Source organism: Brachypodium distachyon, chromosome 2 (genome assembly GCF_000005505.3).
Source record: "Brachypodium distachyon strain Bd21 chromosome 2, Brachypodium_distachyon_v3.0, whole genome shotgun sequence".
NCBI lineage: Eukaryota > Viridiplantae > Streptophyta > Magnoliopsida > Poales > Poaceae > Brachypodium > Brachypodium distachyon.
Window position 1 is genome coordinate 45,739,351 of NC_016132.3, and position 27,039 is coordinate 45,766,389.

The window sequence follows — 27,039 nt, forward strand, 5'->3', positions numbered from 1 at the left end:
CACCTACAGCTGCATTTTTCAACTAGCTGAATTTGGACCCGTTGTGATTTTCCTCAACCGTGTCAAAGAATTAAGTCTGTGGATTTATCTTCTTCATGATTTCCCCCTGCTTTCGTCAAAGAAAACAGCACCCAAAACTAGCTACAAATTATTACATGCAGATACAGCAGCAGCTGAACTTCACCGGGAAGAAAACATTTCCATGGCTCCATCCTGTTACTCAAATCCTAGGACAATCTATCTTGGACAGAACTATGGGGCGACCGTGTCCCCGCTAACTAGCATATGGCGTCCCATGGTCCTCCCTTGCGCGTGCGTTACGTCTGCGTCTACTCAGCTATCGTGCATCAGGCTCCAAGCTGGCCCATTATCTCCCCCGTGTGGTGCGGCTAGCCTTCTGCATGCGGTGCCAACCTGGCCCATCAGCGTGAGCGAGGCCCAGCAGCACCAGCTCCCCCAAGCGTAATGGCACCAGCCCAGGTCCCGCTAGCTGATCGCACTGGAGAGCAATGCAATACCGCCCTGACATATTTTGTGCCACGCATAAAAATTGATGGACCGAACTTATATCAACAGGCTAATTGTGTGTACTTAGTTTATCCAAGGCTACGTCACGCGATTTAGCGTTACATACTTGTCGATTTATTCACACATATTTACTGGTTAACCCATGTCTGCTTACCAGGTTAGCTGCATAAACTTATCAGGTTAGCTAATCCAAACCAGCTTACCTGTGAGTACTTATCAGGTTAGTTGTGCCTAGTTATCAGGTTAGCGGTGCATACTTATCAGGTTAATTGGGCCTATTTATCAGGTTAGCTGTGTGTGCTTACCAGGTTAGACGTGCCTGATTACCAGGTTACCGGTGCCAACTTACCAGGTTAGCTGTGTGTACTTACCGGATTACCGGTGCCAACTTATCAGGTTAGCTGTGTGTACTTATCAAGTTAACTTTGCCAACCTATAAGGTTGATTGTGACTACTTAATTACCAGATTAATTAAGCCTGCTTACCGGGTTACTCGTGTCTAATTACCAAGTTGATTGTGCGTGTTTACCAAGTTATGCATCATAGTGATTAAAGGAGGAAAATATGGCAATTGAGCAGGGTAGAACAACAACAACATGACATCTAGGTAATACACGGCATCGTAATCAAGACTAAACAACATGCAAGTACTAGTTAGTACACGACATGGAAATAAGGAGCAAATGATATGGCAACAACTTCATGGAACACATTTGCGTCTCTACATGTAGCGGATAATGTAGAGACCACCATGGGCTCATAGACATCCGATTACAGGAGATAACATAACAATGACACAACACAACACAATGATGGGGAAGCTCGTCACGCGCCCCTTCTCCACAATCGCTGCCGCCACCGTCGCGCAGCTGCCGCCCTTCATCGTCGCCGCCGCCGCAATAGCAGCAGCCCAACCCCGTGCCGCCAATCGAGCATCCTCCGCCACCGTCTACCCTCCTGTACGGCGCCACTGCCTCGTCTGGCCTCTGGTACAGAAGCAGCAGCGGTAGAATGAAGGGAATCGAGGGAAGCCAGACAGAGAGAAGGGATTGGGAGAAAGAGAGCGAAGACCGCCCGCAGGATAGCTCCGTCCCGAATCACGGCACGCGCCGCACGGTAAGACAAGGCTGGGCACATCTGCCCATTAGATTGTCCGATCTATCTTACAAAGCACAAAAATAAATCTACAATCTGAGGTCTTCTTCAGCTGCCTGCTGCAATCTGTAATCACTTATTAACATCACCGATTTGAGTCAATTTCAGAGAAAATGAAAACAAAACAAAGAGAAAGAGGAGAAGGAACAGAGAGTGGAAGTCAGGACAGCAGAGGGCTAAAGTCACGGCCTGGGCAGTGTCCACCTTGCCGGCATGCACGGGTGGGATAGCCGACGAGTCGCTCTAGCCGTCGATTGGAGGCAGAACGTGGCAGCCGGACCTCAGGGGCGCGGTGGGCGGCGGGAATTCAGTAGAGCAGGGGCACGGCTGGAGCATGGGGCTGAGGGAGCTTGGGGCAGCATCGAGGGAAGGAAGGGAGGTGTCTGGGGATCCGTTCCTGTGCCAGACGAGGGCGCCGGTGACCGAAGATCGAGGGCGGTGGCCAGAGCAACCAGCTATGTCTCCCGGCACTGATACGGGGGCGTGATCTGCCCCAAAATTCTGCCCCCAAAATGGCAGAACAACAACCAAAAAGCAACTACTGAGGGATCGGAAACAACCGGCCTAATCTGCACCCCCTCCCGCAAAAAAACCAACTACCGCAAGGGATCAAACACTGCGGGATTTGCACGAGAGCGACCTAAAAACTGCTAGGTAAAACAGGCTCAAATTCACCCCACACTGCTCAAACTCCCATAGCTCTTCTCGAAAACACAGCCGAAGACGCCCCTTGACCTCCCCTTAAACATGCAGACGCCCCACCCCACCAAACCCTATCAAACTCACCGGAGTAGCTCCCATCGTTGCTGCGCAGAAAACGACGCCGACCACGACCGAAGCTCATGGTACCCCCGCGACGCGCGCCTCTCGCGTACAGCACCTCGTTCGCCACAGCGGCATCCCCTCGCCGTTGACCCAGAATTTGCCACCGAAATCACCTGCGCGAAGGAGGAGAATGACGAAGGAGGGAAAGATGTGGGGAAAATTGGGAAGAGGAAGACGAGCAAGTAGGACGCTGGCGGATGGGTCCAGTCCTGTCTGAAAAGCGGCGGTGTGGTGCGGACTCATCGCACGGTCCGCTTCACCCAAGATACATCGGATGTCCGTGAAGCATGTGCGCCGGGCGACCGCATAAAGTGCATAAGCACTTTTAAGCATTTAGGATTCAAAAATTATCCCGTCCTCCTCCCCCCGGTGAACACTACGAACATGTAAACTGATACTCCAACATCAGCGCAAGAAACCACAAGAGAAAACAAACAGCTAGGGTCATATAGATCGAAAGAACTCTCTAGCGCTCGTCTGTGCCGCGCGGACGAAGCCGACCACGCACGAGCTCCTTTCCATTTTCTCTTTCTGTGCCATTTCCTTTTCTGTCCCTGACTCCCGTTTTCAATTAGCCTCCCCAGGCGTTGTCTTCCCTTTTCCTTTTTTTTTCCATTTTTTTTCGCATCGGCCTCGTTCCTCCTTGCCTCCTCGACTCCGCCACTCTCTTCCATCACGGATTCTCTCCAAAGGTCTTCCAAATCCTCGGCGTTGTGGACGGAAGCTGCCTTCCTCCATCCGCCAGATTTCTCGGCGGCACGGGTGGGGGCAGGCGCTTGGTATTTTTTCAGTCGACTCGGCGTCATTGGGTGGCGGTCGCCCCATCCAGGCTAGTTGCCGCCGTGGGTCGCTGCCGACTCCGCGATTCCAAGAGCGGCGCGAATCCTCATCGTCGCCGCATCTGGGGCTTCTAGCCTGCTGGATTCGCGAAGCTTCTCGTCACCGGATTTTCTCGTGCCCGGCCATACCAAGGTAGGGGGTAACACACTTGGAACCCTCCCTTTTCGATAGCTGCTGCGTCGTTGGTGTTTTACACTCGGTTTTACCTGGCACGTTGTTCCTGTGCGTGCAGGACGTGAGATTGAGTTAGCTGCTCGCAGACCCAGGTGTCGAACGCGACCACACGGGGAGCATGCGGCTGCAGTTATTTTGCGGTTGAATCATCAGCAGGTGACCACTCCTTTTCCATCCCTGGTCTCCCTTACCTCTGATATGACTGACCTCTGAATAAATCCTGATGTTTGGTGTAGAATAATACAGCATGAGTGTTTGTCTTGTGGGCAGAATGAGTGTTCCAACACAAATTACATTGGTTTTCAGTTACGATAGTACTCGGGATGTTTCGTTTGGAATGATAGTAAAAATTTATTACCCATGCTTTCTGTTGTGGTTCTTGTTTTTTCCTGAGATGTCAGTGATCTCTGAATAAGTTGTCTATGTAAGTTCACTGCTGTTGCAAGTGCTCATGTTTCAGTTCAGGCTCTAACACTTGTATAGCTAAATAAACAGATCACTAGTCTTTTTTTGTTTTGAGTTAACTAATGTTTTTGCATGCTGGGACTAGCAGCAACCAGCAACAAGTTTCTTATTCCAGTGATTCTGTTGGAACTAGCAACATTAGAAATTATAGCCATAACTGTTTGTGGTTTGGATTTTCTATTACTTTTAGATTTAATTTTTATGGTTGCAATAGAGCAAATAGTAACTTGTGAAGAACTGAACAATCAATTAGCATTTGCTGAACCTCAGGGTAGTTCCATGTTGAGAAGCAAAATAAACCTCGACGGATGGATCACTAGAAATAGAAGAGATGGTGCTTTGGAAAGCGAAATAGCCACGCTAGCTAGGTGGATGATGAGAGGATAGGTAGATTTTTTGGGTGTTTACCTGATTTTCATTTGTTCTTCAGGATGTTGCCGATGAGGTCTAATCAATTGGTTAAATGCACATATCATATAAGTTCTTTTTTGAAGTGTTATTACTTTACTACCTATCAGCCATCATGATTTGGTGGCAGAAACCATTACCTTCTCATGATTTGTCGGTTACCTTTTGGTTGTTCCAGCTTGTGACCTTTAGTTGAGGAGATACATATATAAGTATGCTTGCGGCCTAGTGATCTGTTTATTTAGCCTAACTTACAAGTAGTTGATTCATGATACATGTTCTAGTGTCGTTCTAGATTTCTAACTATAGGTCCCCAGTAAGCATATAGTGATTTCTATCTAGATGTGGCTTTGGGGCCATTACACATGCTAGATATAATACACGGACGTGTCTGTATGTCTAACCATATAGTGATTTGTATCAAGATGTTCCTTTGCGGCTATTTTGCCACAAGTGGTAGTCAACTTACATCATGGTAAGTGACATTTGATTCAAGAAGCTATATTCCCAAATATTACTCATAGTTATGGCCTCACGGTTAGCTGAATCAACTAGTAGGTGCAGGTTGGGAAGTTTGTTTGGGTGAGCTTCATTTTAGTCAGGACTTCAGTGGGAAGTGATTTCCCTGTGCATTTCTAACAGGGAGATCACACAATTCTGCCACATATCTTGCACACTGCATGATCATGTTAGCCTCTGCTGCTGCTATTTATTCGTGATATCACATCTATTTTTAGACGAATCTTGATTGATAGCACTGCAATTGAGTGCAAACCTCGAATGGGAGCAGGTACTAAAACCGGTGAAATTAGCATCACGTGACTACGTGAGCATTGCTTGGCAGATTTTTTCAACTACTAAAGAGATGACCAGATTTTTTTCACTCCAAAGCTATGTTACTACTGTAAAGCCCACACTCTTGTCAAATTTCTATTTGACAATTTTCTCATCAAAACAGGGGTAGTGTTTCAAACAAAACAACATGGTGCATGTAAGATTTACAGGGCTATCTAGCAGTGGCAACCACAAATCAGAAGGGCGTGTTGCAAATATCATGGATGGCAAGGTATGCTTTGTGTCACTATTTTCTACTACTCCTGCTACTTTGTGTCTGCACTTAATTAGTACTAATACACACTTTTCATTTTCTACCGGTTTCATATGAGATCCCTATTTTTTTTGTCAGGAATAGAAGTTTTTATAGATCCTGGAATTAGTTGACTAATCATTGATTAGTTCCAAATTTCGAAATCAATCAGGGCCGTCAGTTCACCATCTTCACTAGCAGCTGTTGGTTATCCTCAATAGCTGAGTGAGCGAATCGTTATGTTTCTGTTTTAACTGAAACTTCTCAAGAATTCGACACTTGCACCAATATATGTTAGGATTAATCTTGTAGTTGGTTAGTTGTTTAGGAAAATCATGAGTTGATTAGTCAAGTTGTAATCGGCTTGTTTGCCAGCCATGTCCGAGTAGTAGTAGTTCCAGGTGTTTGACATGTATACGAGCGTGCATGAGTTTAGGTAGGATTAGTTCATGGATTCCTAATCTGTGTAGGTCTAGTCCTAGCTAGTTGTGCGTGTAAGCAGCCTAGCTTGTGATCAAGGTTGTAAGTTTTGTGAAAAGAGAAATAAAAAGAAGAGAGGCACTATCCAGTTCAGGTGTTGCCTGCTGCACATCTTCACTCTTTTTGTCCTGCGTAGTGAGTAGTGACCATGTGGAAACCAAAATTATCATGCATCCTCCGCACAAAGTTTCCAGCTGGAGCCCATTTCCACTAGTGGTAATTAAATTAGGTTTCTGGGACAGTAATGTCTGTGTACCAGGTAGAGTGTGAGTGATGTATGGATGGTTGAGATCAGGAGAATGTGTAATGGGACATATGATGAGCGTTTTAGCATTCTAATGCTCAACTTTCTTAAGGATTGCATGATGAGCTTTTTAACGAACGGATCATGTGTTTTTAATTTCTCCAAAAATCCTTGAGACATGCTTCCAATTACTTTTCTAAGTTTAACTTTTTCTACTCCATAGTAAATGAGATTTCAAAAATCCTTGAGCTTGTAACGATCTTAGGACGAGCTTTTTAAGGATTCCATGATGAGCTTTTCAAAGAGAGCATGATGCTTTTCGGATGCTTTCAATTAATTTTCTAAGTTCATGACGAACTTTTCGATGATCTCACCATGAGCTTTTTAACTTTCTCATGCTGAGCTTTTAATTTTCTCATGATGAGCTTTTAATTTTTCCTAAACCATTGAGCGTTTTAACTTCGAGCTTTTTAGCATTATAATAATGAGATTTTAAGGATCCCATTATGAGCTTTTAAAGAAAGCATAATGTGCTTTATTTTTTCACAAATCCTTTAGAGTTTAGACGTGCTTTCAATTGTTTTTCTAAGTTCATTTTTTCCTCGTCCATTCTACACGAGCTTTTAACGATATCATCATGAGATTTATATTTTTAACAATCTCATCTTTATGATCTTTTAACATCCTTGAGCTTTCAACGATCTTACGATGACCTTTTAGCATTATAACTACGAGCTTTTAAGCATCCCAAGATGAGCTTTTTAACGAACACATTATGAGCTTGTATACTCTCAACTATTTTTCTAACTTCATGATGAGCTTTCGACGATCTCATCATGAGCTTTTAGCGATCTCATCATGAGGTAATTTTTCCTAAAACCATTGATCTTTTAGCGATCTTATGATGAGCTTTTAAGGATTCTAACGATCAGCTTTTTAAGTGTCCCTTGATTAGCTTTTAACGAACGCATCATGAACTTTTAATTTTTTCAAAACCATTGAGCATTTTAATTTTATGTAATTAGCCTTTTAACGAACGCATCATGTGCTTTTAATGTTCTAATAACAAGCTTTTTATGATGCCACGATGAATTCTTTAGTAAACAAGTCTTGTCTATATATTTTTATTTTGAAAATCCTTGAGCTTTTAGCATTCTAGCGATCAGCTTTTAAGGATTCCATGATGACCTTTTAACGAACAAATCATGTGCTTTGATTTCCAAAATCCTTGAGACATGCTTTCCAATTTATTTTTCAAAGTTCATGATGATCTTTTAACAATCTCTTTACCAGCTTTTAATTTTTCTAAAATCCATTGAGCATTTTAACTTCCTAAAGATGGAATTTCTTATGATCCCACGATGAGTTTTTAACGAACAAGTTTTGTACATTTCATTTTTTTCCAAAATCCTTGAGCTTTTAACTATCTTATGATGACCTTTTAGCACTCTTAACAATCATCTTTTAAGGATCCCATGATTAGTTTTTAACGAACCCGTCACGTAGTTTTATTTTTTTTCCAAAAACGTTGGTCATTTTAACTTTAATTATAATGAGTTTTTCAACGAAAGCATCATGTCCTTTTAATGTTCTAATAATAGCTTTTTTTATGACGCCATGACGAACTTTTTAATAAACAAGTCTTGTCTATTTCTTTTTTTCCGAAAATCCTTGAGCTTTTAGCATTCTAACGATCAGCTTTTTAGGGATCCCATGATAAGCTTTTTAACGAATGCATCATGTCCTTTTGATTTTCAAAAATCCTTGAGACATGCTTTCCAATTATTTTTTCTAAGTTCATGACGAGCTTTAAACAATCTCCTGAGCTTCTAAGGACCTCGTCATGATATTTTAACAATCTTCCTGAGCTTTTAGTTTTTCCAAAATCCATCGAGCATTTGAACTTTCTAAGGATTAGATATTTAGCGACCACATGATTAGCTTTTGATGTTCCAATGGCGAGCTTTTCTTATGATCCCACGATGAGTTTCTAACGAAGAAGTTTTGTACATTTCATTTTTACCGAAAATAATGTTTTCTTCAGATTTTTGTGTAGGACGATGGCTAGAGAATCTGGTAAAAAAATTTCTCTCATATCAGCTTTTAGACTTTTATACACGCTTTTTAGATTTTGTGTTCTGTACTTCCAATAAATTATTCATACTAGCTCTGATGAGCCTTTTTTGTCTTCTTCTAGGAGGTGCTCGTTGGCGTTAGATAAGGTTTTAATTGTTTCGAGAGGAGGATTGCAATCGACTTTTTTGATATGAGATTGAGATTCCGTGACACAAGCTTGCTTTTCGCAGACTTCTCATAGAACTAAAATTTGGAAGTTCTGTGTAATGATTATAGAAGTTTGAATATCGGATCATAACAGTGGGATCTACTAAAATTTGTAATTTTTATGTCAGTATTTTGCATAAAAACCTTCTTATGTGATTTTTAATATCTCAATATGATTTGAAAGTGTCTAGTCTTCTTGATTGAAAGTGCTATTCCCCACCCGTTTTAGTTCCCTGAAAACCACTGTCCCAAAAAGGAAAAAGACAAAAAAAAGCCCAACGAACCGCACTTTTCTGTAGTAAAAAAGACAAAAAAATCAGACTTGTAATTGTTGGGCTTTAGCACCAGGCCCAGCATGGACAAAGCAGAACGCGTGCACGGGAGGAGGAGGCTGAACGGAAGTCGGAAGTCACGGACGAGACAAAAAAACAGGAAAAGGGAACGAGCCGAACGCGGGAGTGCGCGGGACCACACTTGGTCGGAATCGTCCGCCGATACAAAACCAGGCGGAGCTCCGCCACTTAGCTTCGCCCCGTATATATACCGTTGGTCGGTGGAGGTTCCAAAATATCTCCGTGGGGTGGTTAGAAGACCCCATCTCATCTTAACGGTTAATTTACAGGTGTACGACGATCAGATCGATCGTAACTAGCTCCAAACCACATGTTAATCTCGCCAAGCCACATGTGTGCGTTCGGTCGCACATCAGCATGCAGCTACTATAGGTGTACAACGATCAGATCGATCGTAACTAGCTCCACACACATGTTAATCTCGCCAGGCCACATCAGCGTGCAGCCACGGCGTCGCTTGCCAGACGAGAGCCCAGGAGTTGACGAAGCTTGGGCACGCCATGCGCCATGTGCCCGCTGTTCCTTGATGCGCTCGTGCTGTCCATAACTGGCATGAAATTTTTGGCAGCACGGGCTGACTGTTCAGCTGTTTGGTCTGCGGACGCTTCTGGCGTCTGATCTGGCGCGGCCTCTGTTAGTGTCGCCTGCGATAGGAGGTGGGACTGAAGAAAATGAGACCGGACTGAAGGAAAACACAAAACAGGACATCATGTATTCTGGTATTCACATTATCAAAGAATGAATGAAGTACCATTAGAGCAGAGTTCTCTGATCTGAGTTTTTTGGAGCTTTCTGTTAGCCTTCTTATGTCACGTCTAAGGGATGTGTTCTCTGCAGTTAGTAACTCTACCTTTTTAGCCAGTTCCTCAGTCTCGGCCTGAAAGAACAAAAACACGCAGTTCTTATATTAGGAAAGTTTCAGAATTCAGATTGTACTCAGGAAAGCACCCTGAGCTGTACAAGCAGGGTATAGATGTTTTAATTTTTTTAACTCAAGAGAAACACCACGGAACATATGTAACTATCTTAGAGTACCTGCTTCCTCAGCCTTGACCGTCGTGCAGACTCCCTATTTGATTGTTTTCTTCGTTCACGCTTTGACTCCTTGCGATCCTGCTAATTCAAGAAGGATTAATTCTTCAGAAAGCAGAGTGGCATCTGAATGTGCACCACAGAAGAGGTAGTGGTGAGTAGTTGACACCAGTTTAAGATACACAAGAGATATATAACAAAATAAATTATTTATTGCTTTATCCAAAAATATCCAGCATTTCTCACTTCAAAATTTACTAGTAGCAATTAAAAAATGAATGAATGAAAAAGCGAGAACAACGATACCTGGTCTGGAAATTCAGTTGATATTGGTGTGCCAATAACACTGAAATCACTAGCAGTGCTAGCATTCGGTTTGATTGCTCTATCTGGAATGTATAGACTTGGCAGATTCGTTGGTCTTCCTTGTTCTCCAGGTACATCGTTACCCGTCGTAGTCCCACCTGTTTCCAGGGCTGCAGAATAATGTAAAGCCTTCTTGCCATCTGTAAAATTGAAGGAATTATATTGTGATATAATTATAATACAAATTTAAAATATAGGTTGATAAATAAAAAGAAAATTATACTAGCACAAAGTTTGTGGTCGCCAGATTTGAACTGCACGGGATCAAGTAGGCACCAGATGATATGAGGACATAGTGTAAAAGAATAAATGGGTACCAGGGTTGGGTACCTGCTATAGGCGTACCATGTAAGCGCCTTTTCTTGGGAGTTCCACTTGCCTAAACAATGAACAAACACATTCATACGGTAACACTTTGCTCACTGATTCAGAGTATCGTGATGATACTAATCACGGAACGGTACCTTTTGGATGTTTCCATCACTTGATCCTCCTACGCTGCAATCCCAACTGCATTTGCCGCATAAGATGCACATGATCTCAGTTTAGTGAAGAAACAACAGCTATATGCCTATATGCCAAAAATAATTGTCGATGGGAAAAGCAATTCTAACAAAATAAATCCTGTATCACCTTGTTTTTTCACTGTGGCCACTGCCAGTGGACACAGCAGTCCCATCAACTTCCTTCAGTTTCTTATTTTGGTTGTTCTCATCACTGTTCACAGATTTTGCTGGCTCAACGCTCAAAGGGTTCACCATCTTTACATAAAGAAACAGTCAGTAAGAACACCATAATGAAATGTCAGTGCAATATTTAGTTTGTAGGTTGTATGTGGGCTGTTGAATGTTGATCCAAAGGATTAAATATGTGATTGAGAGTTAAGAAAATTCCAGGCAAGTCATAAATGGACAGTCCCTTTCCGAATTTAGTTCTTGGGATGTGAGTGAAAAATAGATAAAGGAGAGCACAGTCCCATACTTACTAGGGGCATGAAAGGATGTGAGAAACCTCCACCATGTGGGTGTACTGCAGTATATGGCTTCGCCGAAGCAGAGGGTAGCAGTGGCTGCAGTGGCAGAGAGAAAGAATTTAGAGATATCACTATACATGTAAAACAGCATCTGATATATGGAAAGAATTTAGAGATATTACTATAGATGTAAAAGAACATCTGATACATGGAAAGTAGACTAAAATACCTGAGGACTCCACATATATGGGGGAGGGGCATGTCCAGGAACTAATCCAGGACAAAAATATGTTGGTGGCATGATCCCTGGGCCATAATATGCCTGCACAGATGATCATGTTTTATGTTAGTTGCTCAGTTCAATAGCACTTGAATTTCAATGATCAGCGGCAAATACTAAAATACGAGGAACTTAACCTGCATAGTTGACCAATCAAGGCATGGATAAAGAGCTGGTTGATCCTGCAAACCAAATTCAGTTACTACTTAGACCCAAACCTTTAACTAGTCCACCACTCCACCTGCTTGTAACCGATATAGTTAATTTATAAAAATTGTGTCTTGGCGTTTCAGGGATATTTGTACAAATCCAGTCACTTTTGTAGTCTCACTAAACTAACTGCTGTGCTAAGCCTTAACATATATTTTTTCCTAAAAGGGAGCTTTATTGATTCTTATCCCCATATCAAGCTGATACAACCAAAGAAGAGTTCATCTAATCATCCACGTTTGCTCTTTTATAGTCTCTGAAATCATGTTTGATCCAGTGATCCAGTCAAATACTGCAACAACTATACTAAATAGCACTTACCTTGGGAGGTGATGGTGCTTTTCCTGAGTTCTGAATGACTACAGCTTCATCATGCCCCATGCCTTTTTTATAAATGCCTGCATATAGTTTTCGTGACAAAGTTGAGATTAACTAAAATCTGTGTTCTGCAAATAATCCAAAATGTAATGTTTCAATTGAAAGTACTGCTCACATAGTTGTGAGATGTTCTTGAATTTCTCAAATATCCCAGATATAACAATTCACCTCCACTGAACTTCAAATTTACCTCCCTTTGATAATATAAGACTTGTTAGGTTTCGTTCAGATAAGGTTTTGACAAAGAATTATTTTCTTAATATATGGTTATATTCCAGGAAATTCACAAAATTAGTTTTAAAAATTACTTACTGATAATTTTGATTTCATATCACATAAATCATGTATTAATGGAGTAAATCTTGGTCAATGCTGTCTTAACGAAACCTTACTAGTCCTGATTGTGATTTTGTGTCACATAAATCATGTATTAATGGAGTAAATCTTGGTCAATGTATTGTCTTAACGAAAACTTATTAGTCTTATATATATATTACGAAATTGGGGTAAACTTTTAACAGAGTAAATCACAGTAATGGCCCTGCTTCAAAAAACTTGAATGTGTTCTCCTAATTTGACATTAACCACACTAGCGTCCGTACACATCATTGGTTCGGCAAGTCAATTATGTGTGTTCAGTTTTTGTCTCAAGCTTCTACCCAGGACAATAGATTGTAAACGCAAAATTGCTGACTGGGACTTTTATTAACAAAAACACACATATTTTTTTAATATCAGGTAAAACAAGACACGGGGAACTTCTAGGAAATTCAGCTCCATCTTAAAACCTAACTTCATGCTGTTGACTTTGTACTAATTTTTTTATTTCTGTAGCATTTCTTCTTCACGTAAAAACTTTCTCAAAAAATAGCAGCAGATTAAGAAATGGATTTTTATCGCGTTAAATGATTTTTATGACATGACTACAATGTTTGTGAAAAAATCTGATGGTAAACAGATGATTATATCAAATGGTTGAGTTTGCAGTCCAAATGGTTTCACATGTCGAGTTTTTTTTCTAACAGGAGACAAAAATTTGCAACATTCCATTCGTTCATTAAGAGACAGGAGAAAAAGGAAAAAAAATAAAGAACATGCTAAAGATTTCTCTCCCGGGGTGAAGTTCAAATGCTTTAGGCCAGCCTTCACCCAGTTAGCCGCCCCATTTTTATTGTTGCGGATATGATTATCGCTATGGTTGATGGGCCATGGGAAATGGACTTCCCTTTGACTTTAGATGTTTGGGATGTGTTTGGATGGTGGTGAAATTATACCCTGCCATATTTTGGTTATGGATAGAGCTGGGCATGGGTAGCTCGGCCCAAAGCCCGGTGTCCCGAGCAGGACTCGGGCTCCATTTTTCTACCCGATGCCTGGTCCGAAAAAAGCCCTATAGGAATAAAAATAGTATTTTTTAAAAAAATAGATATGAAAACTTTTTTATTCAAAAAATGACTAATCTAAAAATTTTAATAGGCAAGAAGTCTGTTTTTCCATGTCTCAGGGCTGGGCAAGGCTTGGGCTTGCCTAGGTCTAGTTATGGCCACAAAATGTTTAGACGGATACTACTAACATTTTGGCAAGCCAAAATAATTTTTTCAAATGTAGTTTTTTTTAACCAAAGTTGGTCAATTTGTGGGCAAACGAAAAGTTGGCCAATATTTTGGCTAGCCAAGACAAATCTGGACCAAAACCAAACACACCTTTCACTTCTTTCTATCTAGTGGAGTACTTGTCCTGTCTGCGGCGTCCAATACCAATAGCAGAAAGTACACGCACCATCCCGTGTTACCGAATCCGTTTCGAAAAAAAAATCCTCGTGTTACCGAATTAACACAGGGCTGCCGGCTGGGTTGTTTTCGAGAATGAACACAGGGCTGGTTGATGTCAAAAAAGTTAACACAGGATTACGGCAACCACTATCCCCACTCCACGTGCCCGCACAACCAGATCAGCCCTCCCCTATCTATCCTTTTCAGGTGCAATTAAGCACGACAGCATCCACGTATGATCGCAGCGAAGAGGTGATTAGACAGGCCGAAAGCTACACCTATCCAAAAGGCCAAGTGACGTCTGGAGAGGACAAACGCGGTGTGAGTGTGACCTGTACTGAGACATCAATTTCACAATCCTTCTATCCTACTACTCGCGTGTGCTGCAAAATCTGCGCCGCGCCCCTTTATTTTCCTTCTTTTTCCTCACCCCACTATCTCCCCAAGCCCAAGGGTGCTTTCCTACGTATGACCGCACGATTCGCCACGTAAACCCCGGTACGGAACTGGCCGGCGCTTCCCACCCCGGCGACGAGAACCGATCGAAAGCAGCAGCAGCAGGGGTACCGCAACGCAATGGTATGCTGCGGACGGAAGGTATACACACAGTTTTCAGTGCAGCAACTACCCGAGGATCAGCTTGTGCTCTAGAACCTTCGGGGACGCCCGGAGGGGACCGAGCGGAATCGTACGAAGAACGGGAAGCGGAGAGATCGACTGAGCTCCGTGCGTACCTGGATCGGCGCTCGCGCACTTGTGACGGAGAGCCCGGCCGGAGAATTCAGGCAGCAGTAGGTCGTTTCCGTCGTTATATGAAGTGCAACACGGATGCGAGGGAGCGGATGCAGCGAGGGGTGGGAGGCGTTGCTAGCTTTGCTTGTGTTGTGTGTGCCGTGTGCATGCGCCCGGGCGGTGTTTGATTCGGGGGGCGAGGGACGGGGGGGAAAGTCTTGCCACTGAGATGGGGGGCGCGGAAGGAGCTGGTGGCTGCCTCGTCACAGGGCACGCGTCGGCGCCTGATACCTGCCTGCCGAAGCACGTATGGATCGAGGTGGGTAGTTTGGTTTACAGACTAAAGATCGGCGTAGCGTACCCGTATAGTGTACACCGGTTTTTTCATGCGTCCATCTCACCGTACTCTGGGATTGGTTAAGCTTAATTTAGGGAGCTCTTTTACGGTACACCGGAATAAATATGAGCCGTTCATATGTCCTGTTCTACTGGATAATCTTGCTTGGTACTCCATCACAGATTTTGTGGAGTACCGTCCCTGAAACTAAGGAGTGCCTGCGAATTAAGGTAAAATTCATAATCACGAGTTATTTAATTCATTGGGTACGGGCTAATATGCTAGTCATCGTCCAGTATCACTAATCAAGTCTTTGGAAGCTGGCGGGAGCAAAAGGTTTTTCTGAACTTAGAAAGATTGATCTAGCACTACTCGTCTGTTTCACGGGAAATGATGTTGATTCGGCCGAGCAAGTGCGGACAGTTTATTTGGCCGTGGGAGGAGTCGTTGAGAAATGCACTCGGTCGATCTGGGCGCGGCTGCCGGCCGGCGGCACCATGCGTCCTGTGATGGGAGAGCAGGAGGCGGTCGATCGCGGCGGCGGCGGCAGGTCAATCGCAAAGGTATCACAGAGAGATAGTCCAGATTAACGTGGAAATATGACTAATTTACCCTTACAAATGGACGGCTGATTTCTTTGGTACTCTCAACCCTAATAAGGAGTGCCAGGGTACTGTAAATATCCTCTAATTAGGTTTAATAATATTATGATTGTGTGCGTCGATTGATGCAGAGACCGGATATTCACTCCTTTTCGGAAAAAAAAATCCTCTAATTAGGTGTTTCCTGGCTGCTAATCCATGCATGCACGGAAGAAATGCATGATTCGGCTACCACTAGGTTGCCACAGATATTACTAGCATTGAATTTTCTAGTTTAGAGGTGGAACTTTTGGTGACCTGCAGAGGGCTAGCTGCCAACACAAAACAAAAGGTGATGACAATATACCAAGTTTCCAAGTTATTTAAGAGTGTTTTTCCCTTCATCTTAACCGCGCTGGACACAAGACCTGCTTGGAGTATAGTGTTCATGAGCCTGATTCGCGTCTGATTGTCTGAGCCGGGGGGAGGGAGAGTGTTCTAAAAACATGGATTCCGGCCGGAGACTCGGAGGTGAGCTGGGCAACGACCCGGAGTTGTTAATCCTGCGTCACGCTACACGCGTCATTTTCCGTGCCGACCTATATACGCCGTCACCTGCGCTAGACGGCTAGAGGATGGCCAGCTGGGTCACCCGGTCATGTGAGCGTGATGAGGTGTTGTTGCCACTTGGACCCCACCACGGCGAGGGACGATTGTTCTTAAAGAAAGAGAGGAAAATGAAGCTTCTTCGCACTGTACACGAATGCACGAAAGTTTAGGCGCCGTGGCATCCGAGTCTGGCTGATCAGCTGTGAATTTGGTGTCAAGTCAGCTCCCAGATTATCAGCAGATTATCGATCAATCACTCGCCTAGGTGACAGACATGAAAGTACTCCTTCTTTGAAACAACCAACCTTCTTTGAAACTTTATTGGACGGTCAGGACGGCGGTTATACCTTAACAACACGTCGGGGGATCAACCTCTCAGTTTGAAGTCATGTTTGTTTCATTTTGAATTATTCTTTGAATAGCGAGATAACTTTGTAAACGAGTAAAGCCTATTTAAAACCTTAAACTCGTAGACACCGTTGAAGTTCTTTGGCTTCGGGAGGGTGACGCTTGCACGCGCTTCTTTCACCTGCATGCGAGTCACAGGAGGAGGAAGAACTTCATCTCTCACCTCCTCATGGATGATGTGCTGGTGTCGGGGCACGAGGAGAAGGCCATGGCGATGGATGATTTCTTCACCGGTTTGCTGGGCTCGGTCCAGGATCGGACATCCTCTTTGGACCTCGATTTCCTGGACATCCCTAGCTGCAACCTGGAGGCCCTTGAGAGAGATTTCTCGGAGGAGGAGATCTGGGCCGTGGTTAAAGCCCAAGAGCTTGATAAGACGCCTGGCCCGGATGGTTTCACTGGGAGATTCTTCGTTTCCTGCTGGGAGGTCATTAAGCATGACGTGGTGGCGGTCTTCGATGCCTTGGCGAGGCTAGACGTGCGGGGTATGAGGGCCACTAATTCGGCGCTTATCACTCTCCTGCCTAAGAAGCAGGATGCGCATGAGGTGCGGGACTTTCGGCCGATTAGCCTCATTCACGGTGTGGCCAAGCTGTTCGCGAAGGTCCTCGCGACGCGGATGGCGCCTTCCTTGGCGTTGCTGGTTGGCCCTCACCAGAGTGCCTTCGTCAAGGGGCGTTGCCTCCATGACAACTTCATGCTGGTGCAATGCCCGGTGAGGAAACTCCCCCGAGCGAGGATTGACGCGATTCTCCTCAAGCTTGATATCACGGAGGCTTTGACACAGTGGATTGGGCCTTCCTATTGGAGACCTTGGTGCGTCGTGGCTTTGGCCCCCGCTTTAGGGCGTGGATCTGTGGGCTCCTTTCTTCTGCGTCTACAAGAGTCATCCTCAATGGTTTCCCAGGGGCTCCCATTGAGCATAGGAGAGGCCTTCGGCAAGGAGACCCCCTTTCCCTGATGCTTTTCATCCTGTTGATGGATGTTCTCCATTGCATGATGGAGAAGGCGACGGAGATCGGGCTTCTGTCCCTGCTCGCTTCGCGGGGATTTTCTCACCGCACGTCCATCTTCGCTGATGATGTGGTTACCTTCCTGCGACCGACTTAGAAGGATGTGGTGGGCATGTCCGCGATCCTCTCAGATTTTTGTGATGCCTCTGGTCTCCGCACGAACTTCGCCAAGAGTTCCGCTCATCTTATTCGCTGCTCCGAGGAGCAACGGTCGATGGTGGGCAATATTCTGCAGTGCGAGATTCGTGCCTTTCCTTGTACCTACTTGGGCCTACCGCTTGGGCTGAGGAAATAGTCGGCTGGGCAGATCAAGCCGCTGGTGGACAAGATTGAAGGCCGGCTGGCGTCGTGGAAGGCCCCCCTCCTGTCCAAGGGCGGCCGGCTTGTGCTCATCAAGTCCACCTTGATTGCTATGCCGGTCTACGCTATGATGTCGCTCGATTTGCCGGCTAAAATCTTGAAGGGCGTGGACAAGGTCTGCCGTGGATTCCTCTGGAGGCGACAGAAAGAGGCGAAGGGCGGTCACTGCATGGTGGCCTGGAAGGTTGTCTGCTCGCCGAAGCCCTTCGGTGGGCTTGGTATCCCCAATCTCCATCTGCTCAACCTTGCCTTGCGTGTTCGATGGAGGTGACTTGAACGAACGGATGACTCGAGGCCTTGGAAAGACTTTTCTTTCGAGGCCTCCAGGGAGGTTGAGGAGATCTTCGAGGCAGCCACGTCTTATAGAGTGGGTGATGGGTCGAGCACCTTGTTCTGGTCCGATAGGTGGTTGCGGGGTGTGCGCCTCCGCGAGGCTTTCCCGGTGCTTGCGGCAAACATCCGGCCCAAGGTGTTGCGCGAGCGCTTGGTTAAGGACACGCTGATTGGTGCGTGGCTGCTGGATAGGGGCCAAACTTATCGACTCGGGCGATCGGCGAGTTTCTTGTGTTGTGGGAGTGGATCCGCGATGTCCGGCTGGTGGATGGGGTTCCCGACTCCTTGTCCTGGAACTGGTCCACCGATGGGCGGTTTTCTGCCAAATCAGCCTATGCGAATCTCTTTGCCGGCCTGACGCATGATCCTATGGCGTCGGTGGTTTGGGGCTCTCGGGCGCCGGGGCGGTGCCGCTTCTTCGCATGGCTTGCGGCTCGCAACCGTTGTTGGACGGCTAACCGGCTGGAGAAAAGCGGCCTCCTGCGGCCCGACAAATGCCCTCTTTGCGACCAGGAGAGGGAATGTATTTCTCACTTGCTGGTGGGCTGCATGGTCTCGCGGCAGGTTTGGCTAAAGGTGCTCACCCTGGTGGGCCATGGTGATTGGTGTCCGAGCGCGGACGCGGACCTGCGTGGATGGTGGACCTCCCTTCCCTCCTCTCGGGGTGAACGGAAAGACGTCTACGATGGTTACCTTGGTCTTCTGGACCATCTGGTGCCATCGAAATGACGTGGTCTTCAATGGGGCGACCGCGTTGGCGCTGCGGATCTTCGAGAGGGTGAGAGAGGAGCTGAGTCGCTGGTTTCAGGCGGGGTTCTTTAGGAGTGGTACCCTCATTCCGGCCCTTGTGACGAGTAGGTGGATTGTTAGCATGTAATCTTTTTTTGTGTTTTGCCACCTTGTGGTGTTGTTTGCCGCTACGGCGTGCGTTGTACACAGCCTTCTGGCTCCTCTTCTTTAATAGATGATGCACCCGCTAGGTTGCATTTTTGAAAAAAAAACTTCTTAATCCATGAAGTGAGCATCCTGAGCTTGCTATCCCGGTCAATCGGTCATTAGCAACCCTTAAGAAGGTTTACAATACCGAATTACTGATGTGACCATGGTCAAGCCTCGGATTGCTGACAAACGCTAACTCATCTTGCCACGCTTGCTATGAAAGCCCCGTTACTAGAAAAAACATTGTGGCTATTTGAATCAGAATAGTCGGAGGGCGAAATCTCACATTCAACATCTTGGTTGGGTCCATGAATAACCGGAGCAAACTAGAATACAAACCGGAATATAAATTATTCATGTGTAATTAAACTAAGCAGAGACCTAAACCATCTTGAAGTTCAACGGACAGAACATCTTAAGATAAGTTACCATCTTGAAGTTCCACATACAGAACATCAAAGACAGAACATATCCAATGTCAATAAAACACCCAATCTATACCTATCTAAAAAATACGAATCGTTTCCTTCACCACGCGTTTTTGTCGTCTGTCTAACCCGCTTCCTCTGCCCGGTACCGCTTCGTCACGAGTCACGACTCGACAGCGCCGGAAATAAAACCTTCGCGCAGGGCCTCTTCTCTCTGTTGTTGCCGCACTCTACGGCTTTGCCTTAGCCCCGCGCGGCTGCTTCCTCCACCGTCACCCCGCGCCTCTCTCATCTGCAGAGGACGCCGCCGCCGCAGAGTAGTCCCTGCCCTTCGCCTCGAGGGAAACGAGGAGCCGCCCATCAAGGAGAGCCGTGGCACCCGTAACCTTCCCCTACCCCTTCCCGACGCCGCCTTCAAGGTCGCCATCCATCGCGACCCCGATAGAGCCCCACTGACCTGCCACATCTCATGCTGGCTCTCCATCCTGTGCAGCCACAACCACAACCGCCTGCCTGCCGCAGCCTCGCGGTCAAAGTCTTCCCAACCTGTCGTCCCCAAACGATGGCCGGGGCCAGGGGCCACCCCCAAACTTTGGTTCCTCCTCATCTTCTCCTCTGCAAGGGCATCCCGACCACCAGGCTTCTCCCTTCAATCAGATGGGACGGGAAGTAACAACTAGCTACTGCAACATGTAGATGTGATTAATGGCCTGCTGCAAGCTTATTCATGCCAACAAGGTGTTCGGTGAAATCCCAACAAGGATATAAACGTGAGTGAAAAGGGTTTTTTTTCATTACTTGGTATTACTTTGATCTATTGATTTCTTCCAAAATAGTACGATAGTAAATTTAAATCAGATAGTGTTTTTTCGCTTCAAAATAGTAAATTTATAGTCACCACTAATAATAAATCTGATTTTTTTACCCCTGCTTTTGCTACTAGAATATCAGTCTAGAAATAATGTGTGTTGTTTCTAGCTTGGGGATTCATGAATACGATATGTCTTGAAGTTTATAGTGAGAATAAAATATGATCAATAATCTTGCAAAGAGTTCAATAAATGCCTTCCCTTCTGCAGTAACTGGTTTATCCATGGAGATTTCAAGCCTTCTAATATATTCTTGCCATCCTTGTCTGAACTATAGTTTCAAATGACATATCCCAAGATGTGCCAAATTATCTGCAAAATAGTTGGTACCGAGAAAGAAGGGTTGGAGCTCAAGGAAAAAAATCAAGGATGAATATCACGTGAAATATAAGGACTATATATTTATTATCTCAGTTCGGTTCATGTGGTAAATGTCTTACAGGGTTTTTGACTTTTAGTTACGGAGTATATGTTGCACGCTGCTTTTCGTAACCTTTTTTATCAAACTGTAAGTGGGATAGAACATGGCACCATGAACTGTTCAATGTGCAAAATAAGGAAAGACAGGCGAAATGCCAATGCATAACGATGGAGAATTGCTGGAAATATGCTGCGCTAGGTGTGCCGCGGCAGCGCACGGGCAAAACGGCTATGAGTAGAAAAATCGGAATTCATTTTTATCTCAAAAATTATTAATTTATTGTTTTAAGAATTAAGAATGATCAGAAAAAAGCTTGTTTGGGCCTCAGGCTGGACCGCCAGGCCTGGGTTTTGGGTTTTGCTACCGGGCTTTATGAAGCCCGGACCGAAACCCAGCCCGTCCCAGGGTATGCGATGATCTTTCCCCTCTGAAATCCGCCAAAAAAAAATATTGCCCCTCTGAAACTGGAAAGGACATAATTTTAGACGCAATTTCTGCTTGAATGCTGTCAGGGAAACAGATGATAACCACCCAAAAGCAAGAAAAATCACGGATCTGTGAACCGGGTCCACGAAATAATAGCGAGCAGACAGACAGGCACCGGCAACGAAGGAACCAAACCGATCACGTTGCCCCGCGGCTCAGCCTACTAGCCCCCACGACTCCCTTCCTCCCCTCGACCACTCCCGTGGACTCCCTCCTCCTGCCGTGTCCTCCTCCGATCCCCCGCGCGGCGGTCTCCGGAAGCCGAGGAACACAGCAGCCGCCGGCAGTCATATACGCCGCCGTCACCAAGATGAACGACGCCGATGTATCCAAGCAGATCCTGCAGATGGTGCGGTTCATCCGCCAGGAGGCCGAGGAGAAGGCCGGCGAGATCTCCGTCTCTGCCGAGGAGGTCAGTCCCCCCCCCCCCCCCCCCCCGCTCCCATGCTGAAGCTTTCCAAAGCTTCTTGATCCGGTATTCCCTGTGCTTAATGGCTTGATCTGTTCGTTGCCCCCTGACACCTCGAAGTATCTAGAAGCTCCCGCCTTGCTCTTTTGTTTGAGCCTAACGCTTTATTTATTTATTTCTGGCTTTTGAGATGCTAAGGTTCCAAATTGTGATCCGAGATCTATGTCAAATTGAGGAAGCGCCCTAGTTCCGAGGTAGATCGACAAGCGTATAGATTCGGGTGTCGGTGAGGTTGATGCGCAGAACAAATCTAGACACATCAAGATCGCGGAGTTAACTTAGACTTGAAAGTACGCTGATGGTTTGCGCTCCACTTATATCCAGTCGCACGAATTTACTGAATCCATAGTAGGTGATATGTCACTTACGCTCTTACAGATAGTTAGCAAGCAAATTGAAGCTGGAGCTAAATCGAGAACTTATTGTTGTGTATTTGTTCTTCCATCCGGTTCTGATGGTGCTACAAACAAAAGTTGAGCTCAAGCTCAATTATAAAAGGCTACATGCGTAAAACTTGTCACAAAATCTTCGAAGCAGCTGACCACATGTAGTTTGGCATTCGCTGACCTCCGATCCACACCATACACTTGTAGTCCCTACAATTAACCATCCCAAATCAATTAGGTAACTGTAACTGTGACTAGATGTTCAAATACAATGCCACAAGTACCAACATTGTTTAGTTGCATGATGAGTTGGTCGTGTACACTGTACTGGATGTTGGCCAACAGACTTGCCAAATGGTTGTTAACTTGTTATTACTCATTAGTATTATGCTTTTCTTTATTTGTTTTAGTTTGTTTTGTACATGAATAGAACGAGTATGCTGAAGTTGTCTTTTACCATCCCTGGGTTTTAGTAAATTATGCCATAGGGAATACACTATCTTTAGGTCTAGGAGACATGATTTGTGGGCATACTGAGTTTCCCTGAGCTGGAGAACGCTCTACCCAGCCTTTTGTAACTGAATTTCTGTTTCATTTCCTGAAGCCACTCACCTCTGGAAAGATACGTTCGTTTTGTGTCACATTTCCATGCTTTGTGCCCCACCTATCATCAGTATTGCCATGTTTATGCTTGTGCTTTGCCAAAATATGATTGCTATTTCGTTGGAAAAAAAGTTGTTCGGTCGTCTTAATTTTCTTCTTATGGTTGACTCATCTGTCTAAGTACTTTCCAGGAGTTCAACATTGAGAAGTTGCAACTTGTTGAAGCCGAGAAAAAGAAGATCAGGCAAGAATATGAGCGGAAAGAGAAGCAGGTTGATGTCCGGAAGAAAATGTGAGGCTTTAGTTTTCTGAATGATCTCTTTCTCCTTGGTCATTGTGGAATAGTACAATGCTATCAACTGCATTTCATCTTGAGATTTTTAAAAACATATTGTACACTTTGTTTATATTACAATATGTTGTTGATAGAGTTAAGCAACGTATCGTAGCAAAATTATATCAGTGATGTTAACCAACATGGTAAAAGATAAATACAAATTGCTTCACACTCAAAGCTTCATTATTGGTAACCACTGGCACTGGTTAACTTTTTGAAAATTTGGGACACTTATATTCTGTATTAGTAGAATAGATGAAAATATGTGCGCATGCAAGATTTAAAAAAAAGATAATATGCCTACTTTACAAATAACGCAACAGATTGTACTCCTACTGAAGATATACAGAACATGACATATTATGCTTGACTATTATTTTTCAGAGTGCCATGTCTTCATATCTTTTGTAAGTTGTGTTCTTCTATTGTATGACTGGTGCTACTTACTAGTGAAAGAGCTCAATGATGTATGCCATTTAAAGTATAGTATGCAAAGGCCATATTTTAAAGTTAATAACCAATGATGAAAAGAAAGCTACTGCTGGCAATAAGGTAATGTACAAAGCAGCACAGGCAGAGTAACATTATGTAGTACTAAAAGTAGTATCATGTTACAACTTGCATACACAATTGAGTGTAATGCTGACTGTTTAGTATTAGAGTTTCCTTTTCCGTGAATGTAAACAAAACAATAGGTAAGTGCATGATTCACTGCAACCAGCATTGGTATTTCTGAGCTTATCCTTTTTTGACCTGATGAAGTGTTATTTTCCTTTTGTCAGTGAATACTCTATGCAGCTGAATGCTTCTCGCATCAAAGTGCTTCAGGCCCAGGATGACTTAGTTAATAAGATGAAAGAGGATGCAATGAAGGAGCTCCTGAATGTCAGCAGCAACCACCATGAATACAAGCACCTGCTAAAAGAACTCGTTGTTCAGGTATGTTTGAATATAACGTAGACAAACCTTTCTCCTTTGTTCCTAATTAAGAAAAGAATATCAGATTCCAACGCCCGTGTGTGTTGATCTATTTAAAATTCAAAATCCAGTTGTTTTAATGAATCAAGGTCTTGTAAGTCACATCTTAGGTGCTCTCTTGTATTTTTTTTATAAACTCGTGTGAATTTGATTTAGAATTGAGTAACCAACATGCCTCCTTATTCCTTCCTATTGTTGTCAAATTCATTTTTTATTAATATATTCTGTTACTGGATAAAATACAGGGTTTGCTTCGGTTGAAAGAGCCAGCTGTACTGCTCCGCTGCCGCAAAGAAGACCACCATCATGTAGAATCAGTACTGCATTCAGCAAAGAATGAGTATGCAGCAAAAGCAAATGTCCACGAGCCAGAGATACTAGTTGACCACAGTGTCTACCTGCCACCTTCTCCGAGCCGTCAGGATACACATGGCCAGTTTTGGTAATGCACTGCAATTTTTTCTTGGTTTTTTTCGTACTTCCTTATCTGCAATATATTGGCTTGCCCTACACATTTGTGCTTCTAGATTTGTCTGTTTAAGTGTCGACTTAAAATCAGCAGGCAGTCCAACTCCATAGTTTTGCAGTATTGTCATGATCACGCTCTTGATGCTAAAAGTATGTTTATGCAGCCATGGAGGTGTTGTGCTAGCTTCTCGAGATGGGAAGATTGTGTTTGAGAATACAGTTGATGCAAGGCTGGAAGTTGTTTTCCGCAAGAAATTGCCTGAGGTATGCTCATTTAGCTCAGCTTTCAATATTTTTTTTTCCACCACCCCTTGTGTCTGCATAATGCAACCTCCTGCTAGGATTAATCTCATTGGTGGAGAAGCAATATTGTAAATGGTTTTGCATTTCATTATGATCAGTCTACTAATGTCTTGCTAATTAGAAAATGGTTTGAGTATGACATCATCATTTAGTTTGTTGTTGGGAAAATTATACTGCCCCAGAAGTATGACATTTATCCGGATAAGTAACTCCCGGCGGAAATAAAAAAAACATCTTACACCTCTTTGGTGCTAAATCAGTTAACTTGTTTTTTTTTTAAGGAAATCAGTTCACTTGTTCCCTTTAACCACAGTAGATGATGTTTCCTTCTGGGGTTATGTGGAGAAACATACTACTTTTGAGGATTAGAATTTTGCCATGTCTTAAACATAATGAATACTGATGGCCATCGCCAATGGTGTTGGTGTATATTCACCTCACCTTTAGTTGACACCTATTTCAGACGCTTAACATGGAAAATATTTGAACATCCTTATCTCCTTGCAGATCCGGAAGCTTCTCGTGGCAGCCTAGTCTGCACTTCAATTTCGGTGATGGTACAGCTGCTTCTATGTAATGGCTGCCGGTTTGACCCTGCAGCTGTAAAGAACTCCTGTTTTTGCAAGACATCGATTGTTCAAAGTATTCATCCACTATGTAAGACTATATTTGTTCATTATTATCGCCGAGCACAAACTATCTGCACGCAGTTTGCTCTGAGGAATAAGAAATAAAGTACCGTCAGACTTCCGTAGCTAAGCTAGACATTGTGGCGACGGTTAATTTGATGAACTCTCCGGCTTGTGTACAGGTCTTATCAGTGTGAATTGTTTGATTCATGTGTGTTTTGGCTGCTGGTGTAACTTGTAAGGCCTTCCGCGTTGCGGAGCTACGACTGGTTCAAATCATCGCCGTTGCTGTTCAGAGAACGTGTAGGGTCGTAGGGATGCACCCAGCCGATGATCGTACTAGAATGGCACTTGTTTTTCCCTGCAATAGGCAACATTTATGTCAAGATCTCCTCGTCCACACGATAGCTCAAACGAAAGCGATCGGCACGATAGCTTTTTCGACAAAGAACCAATCCATTGAACAGCACACAGGACGCAAGAACGAGGACCGGAAAGGAAGGCAAAGCCCAAGCTCGTGGTCCACGCGAACGTAGCTTTTCGTATACCCCGCGTTGCGCCTTTCAGTGGGCCGACTCAATTCGTCTGGATCATGTGGGTGGCCTTTTTTACACATATTGGGCCGTGTTAGAGCGATGCTTGTTCACTCTGTGATTTTTTAAAGAAAACACAGGTGGCGCTGCTTGCCTGCTTCTGCAACTTGTATTTGTACTCCAAAATTTTATGCGGTACACGTGATCTTGTCCCTGACTTCATACAGGGAGTAGTACCAGCGGAGCATCTCCTTCGCTGACGTGAAGAATTTGAAAAGAGTGGATGCATCTACATCAGGGCTTGAGCTGAGGCCATGACAGCTTGAATTGAAGGACACAAAAACAAAGTTAGCCACTCACCTGCGATCAAGAGCGAATCTGCACGCCCAGCAGCACCAGGCCGCCAGTTCACGACCACGCCCTCGTGCTTGGAAGCATGCCATGTCATCGCCACAATTTTCTATTGGCTTCTCTGCACTTTGCTTACCATCGGTTGGCCACCATTTTTCTATTGGCTTCTCGTCTCCTCGGGAGAGCAGACGAAGTAGTGGCGTGAGAGAAAGAGAGAGGGGTTCCCGACGCGACGAGATGGGTCAGGAGGGAGGAGAGAAAGGAAAGGGCATCATCAAAACAAACGAAACGAAGCAAAGCAAAACCTCTCTCAAAAAAAAAAAAGCAAAGCAAAACAGGGCGGCATGGGGAGGAGTAAACAAACGGGAGGACAGCATAGGAAAAGACCACTACACCACACACACGGCCCCCAGCAGCTCCAGCGCCGCCCCGAGATTCTCCTCCCGCGCCGCCGTCGCGGGATTGGTGCGGCAACGGCCGCGCGCCGGCACGTGTTACAAAACCGGCCGTGCACCAGCCGATTCTTGGCACCTGCCGCGTCCCTCTCTCTCCCTGGCTTTTAGGGTTTTGTTCTTCCGGGAGCGTTCCGAGCAGCACCGCCGGGCGAAAATGT

General features: G+C 44.7%; 2 protein-coding genes across 4 annotated transcripts; one reads left to right on the forward strand and one right to left on the reverse strand.

The window, feature by feature from the left end:
• Positions 1–8,944: 8,944 nt before the first annotated feature.
• Positions 8,945–14,824, reverse strand: LOC100841034 (G-box-binding factor 3). Of its 3 annotated transcripts, none has more exons than XM_024458214.1 (12): positions 14,588–14,824; positions 12,025–12,101; positions 11,631–11,675; positions 11,443–11,535; positions 11,226–11,309; positions 10,874–11,001; positions 10,705–10,750; positions 10,586–10,619; positions 10,181–10,380; positions 9,878–9,958; positions 9,594–9,719; positions 8,945–9,486 (listed from the first exon to the last, which is right to left on the reverse strand). In XM_024458214.1, the coding sequence occupies exons 2-12, from the start codon at positions 12,082–12,084 to the stop codon at positions 9,277–9,279; spliced, it is 1,107 nt and encodes a 368-aa protein (XP_024313982.1). In that variant the 5' UTR covers positions 12,085–12,101; positions 14,588–14,824; the 3' UTR covers positions 8,945–9,276. The 3 variants fall into 3 exon arrangements, with proteins under 3 accessions (XP_024313982.1, XP_024313981.1, XP_010232100.1); XM_024458213.1 differs by having other exon boundaries at positions 10,571–10,619; positions 14,588–14,817; XM_010233798.3 differs by having other exon boundaries at positions 9,878–9,955; positions 10,571–10,619; positions 14,588–14,810.
• A 6,663-nt stretch (positions 14,825–21,487) lies between these two features.
• LOC100841638 (V-type proton ATPase subunit E) lies at positions 21,488–25,752 on the forward strand. The gene is made up of 6 exons (XM_003569441.4): positions 21,488–21,781; positions 23,019–23,119; positions 23,947–24,103; positions 24,388–24,584; positions 24,775–24,874; positions 25,421–25,752. The coding sequence occupies exons 1-6, from the start codon at positions 21,680–21,682 to the stop codon at positions 25,445–25,447; spliced, it is 684 nt and encodes a 227-aa protein (XP_003569489.1). The 5' UTR covers positions 21,488–21,679; the 3' UTR covers positions 25,448–25,752.
• Positions 25,753–27,039: the final 1,287 nt, after the last annotated feature.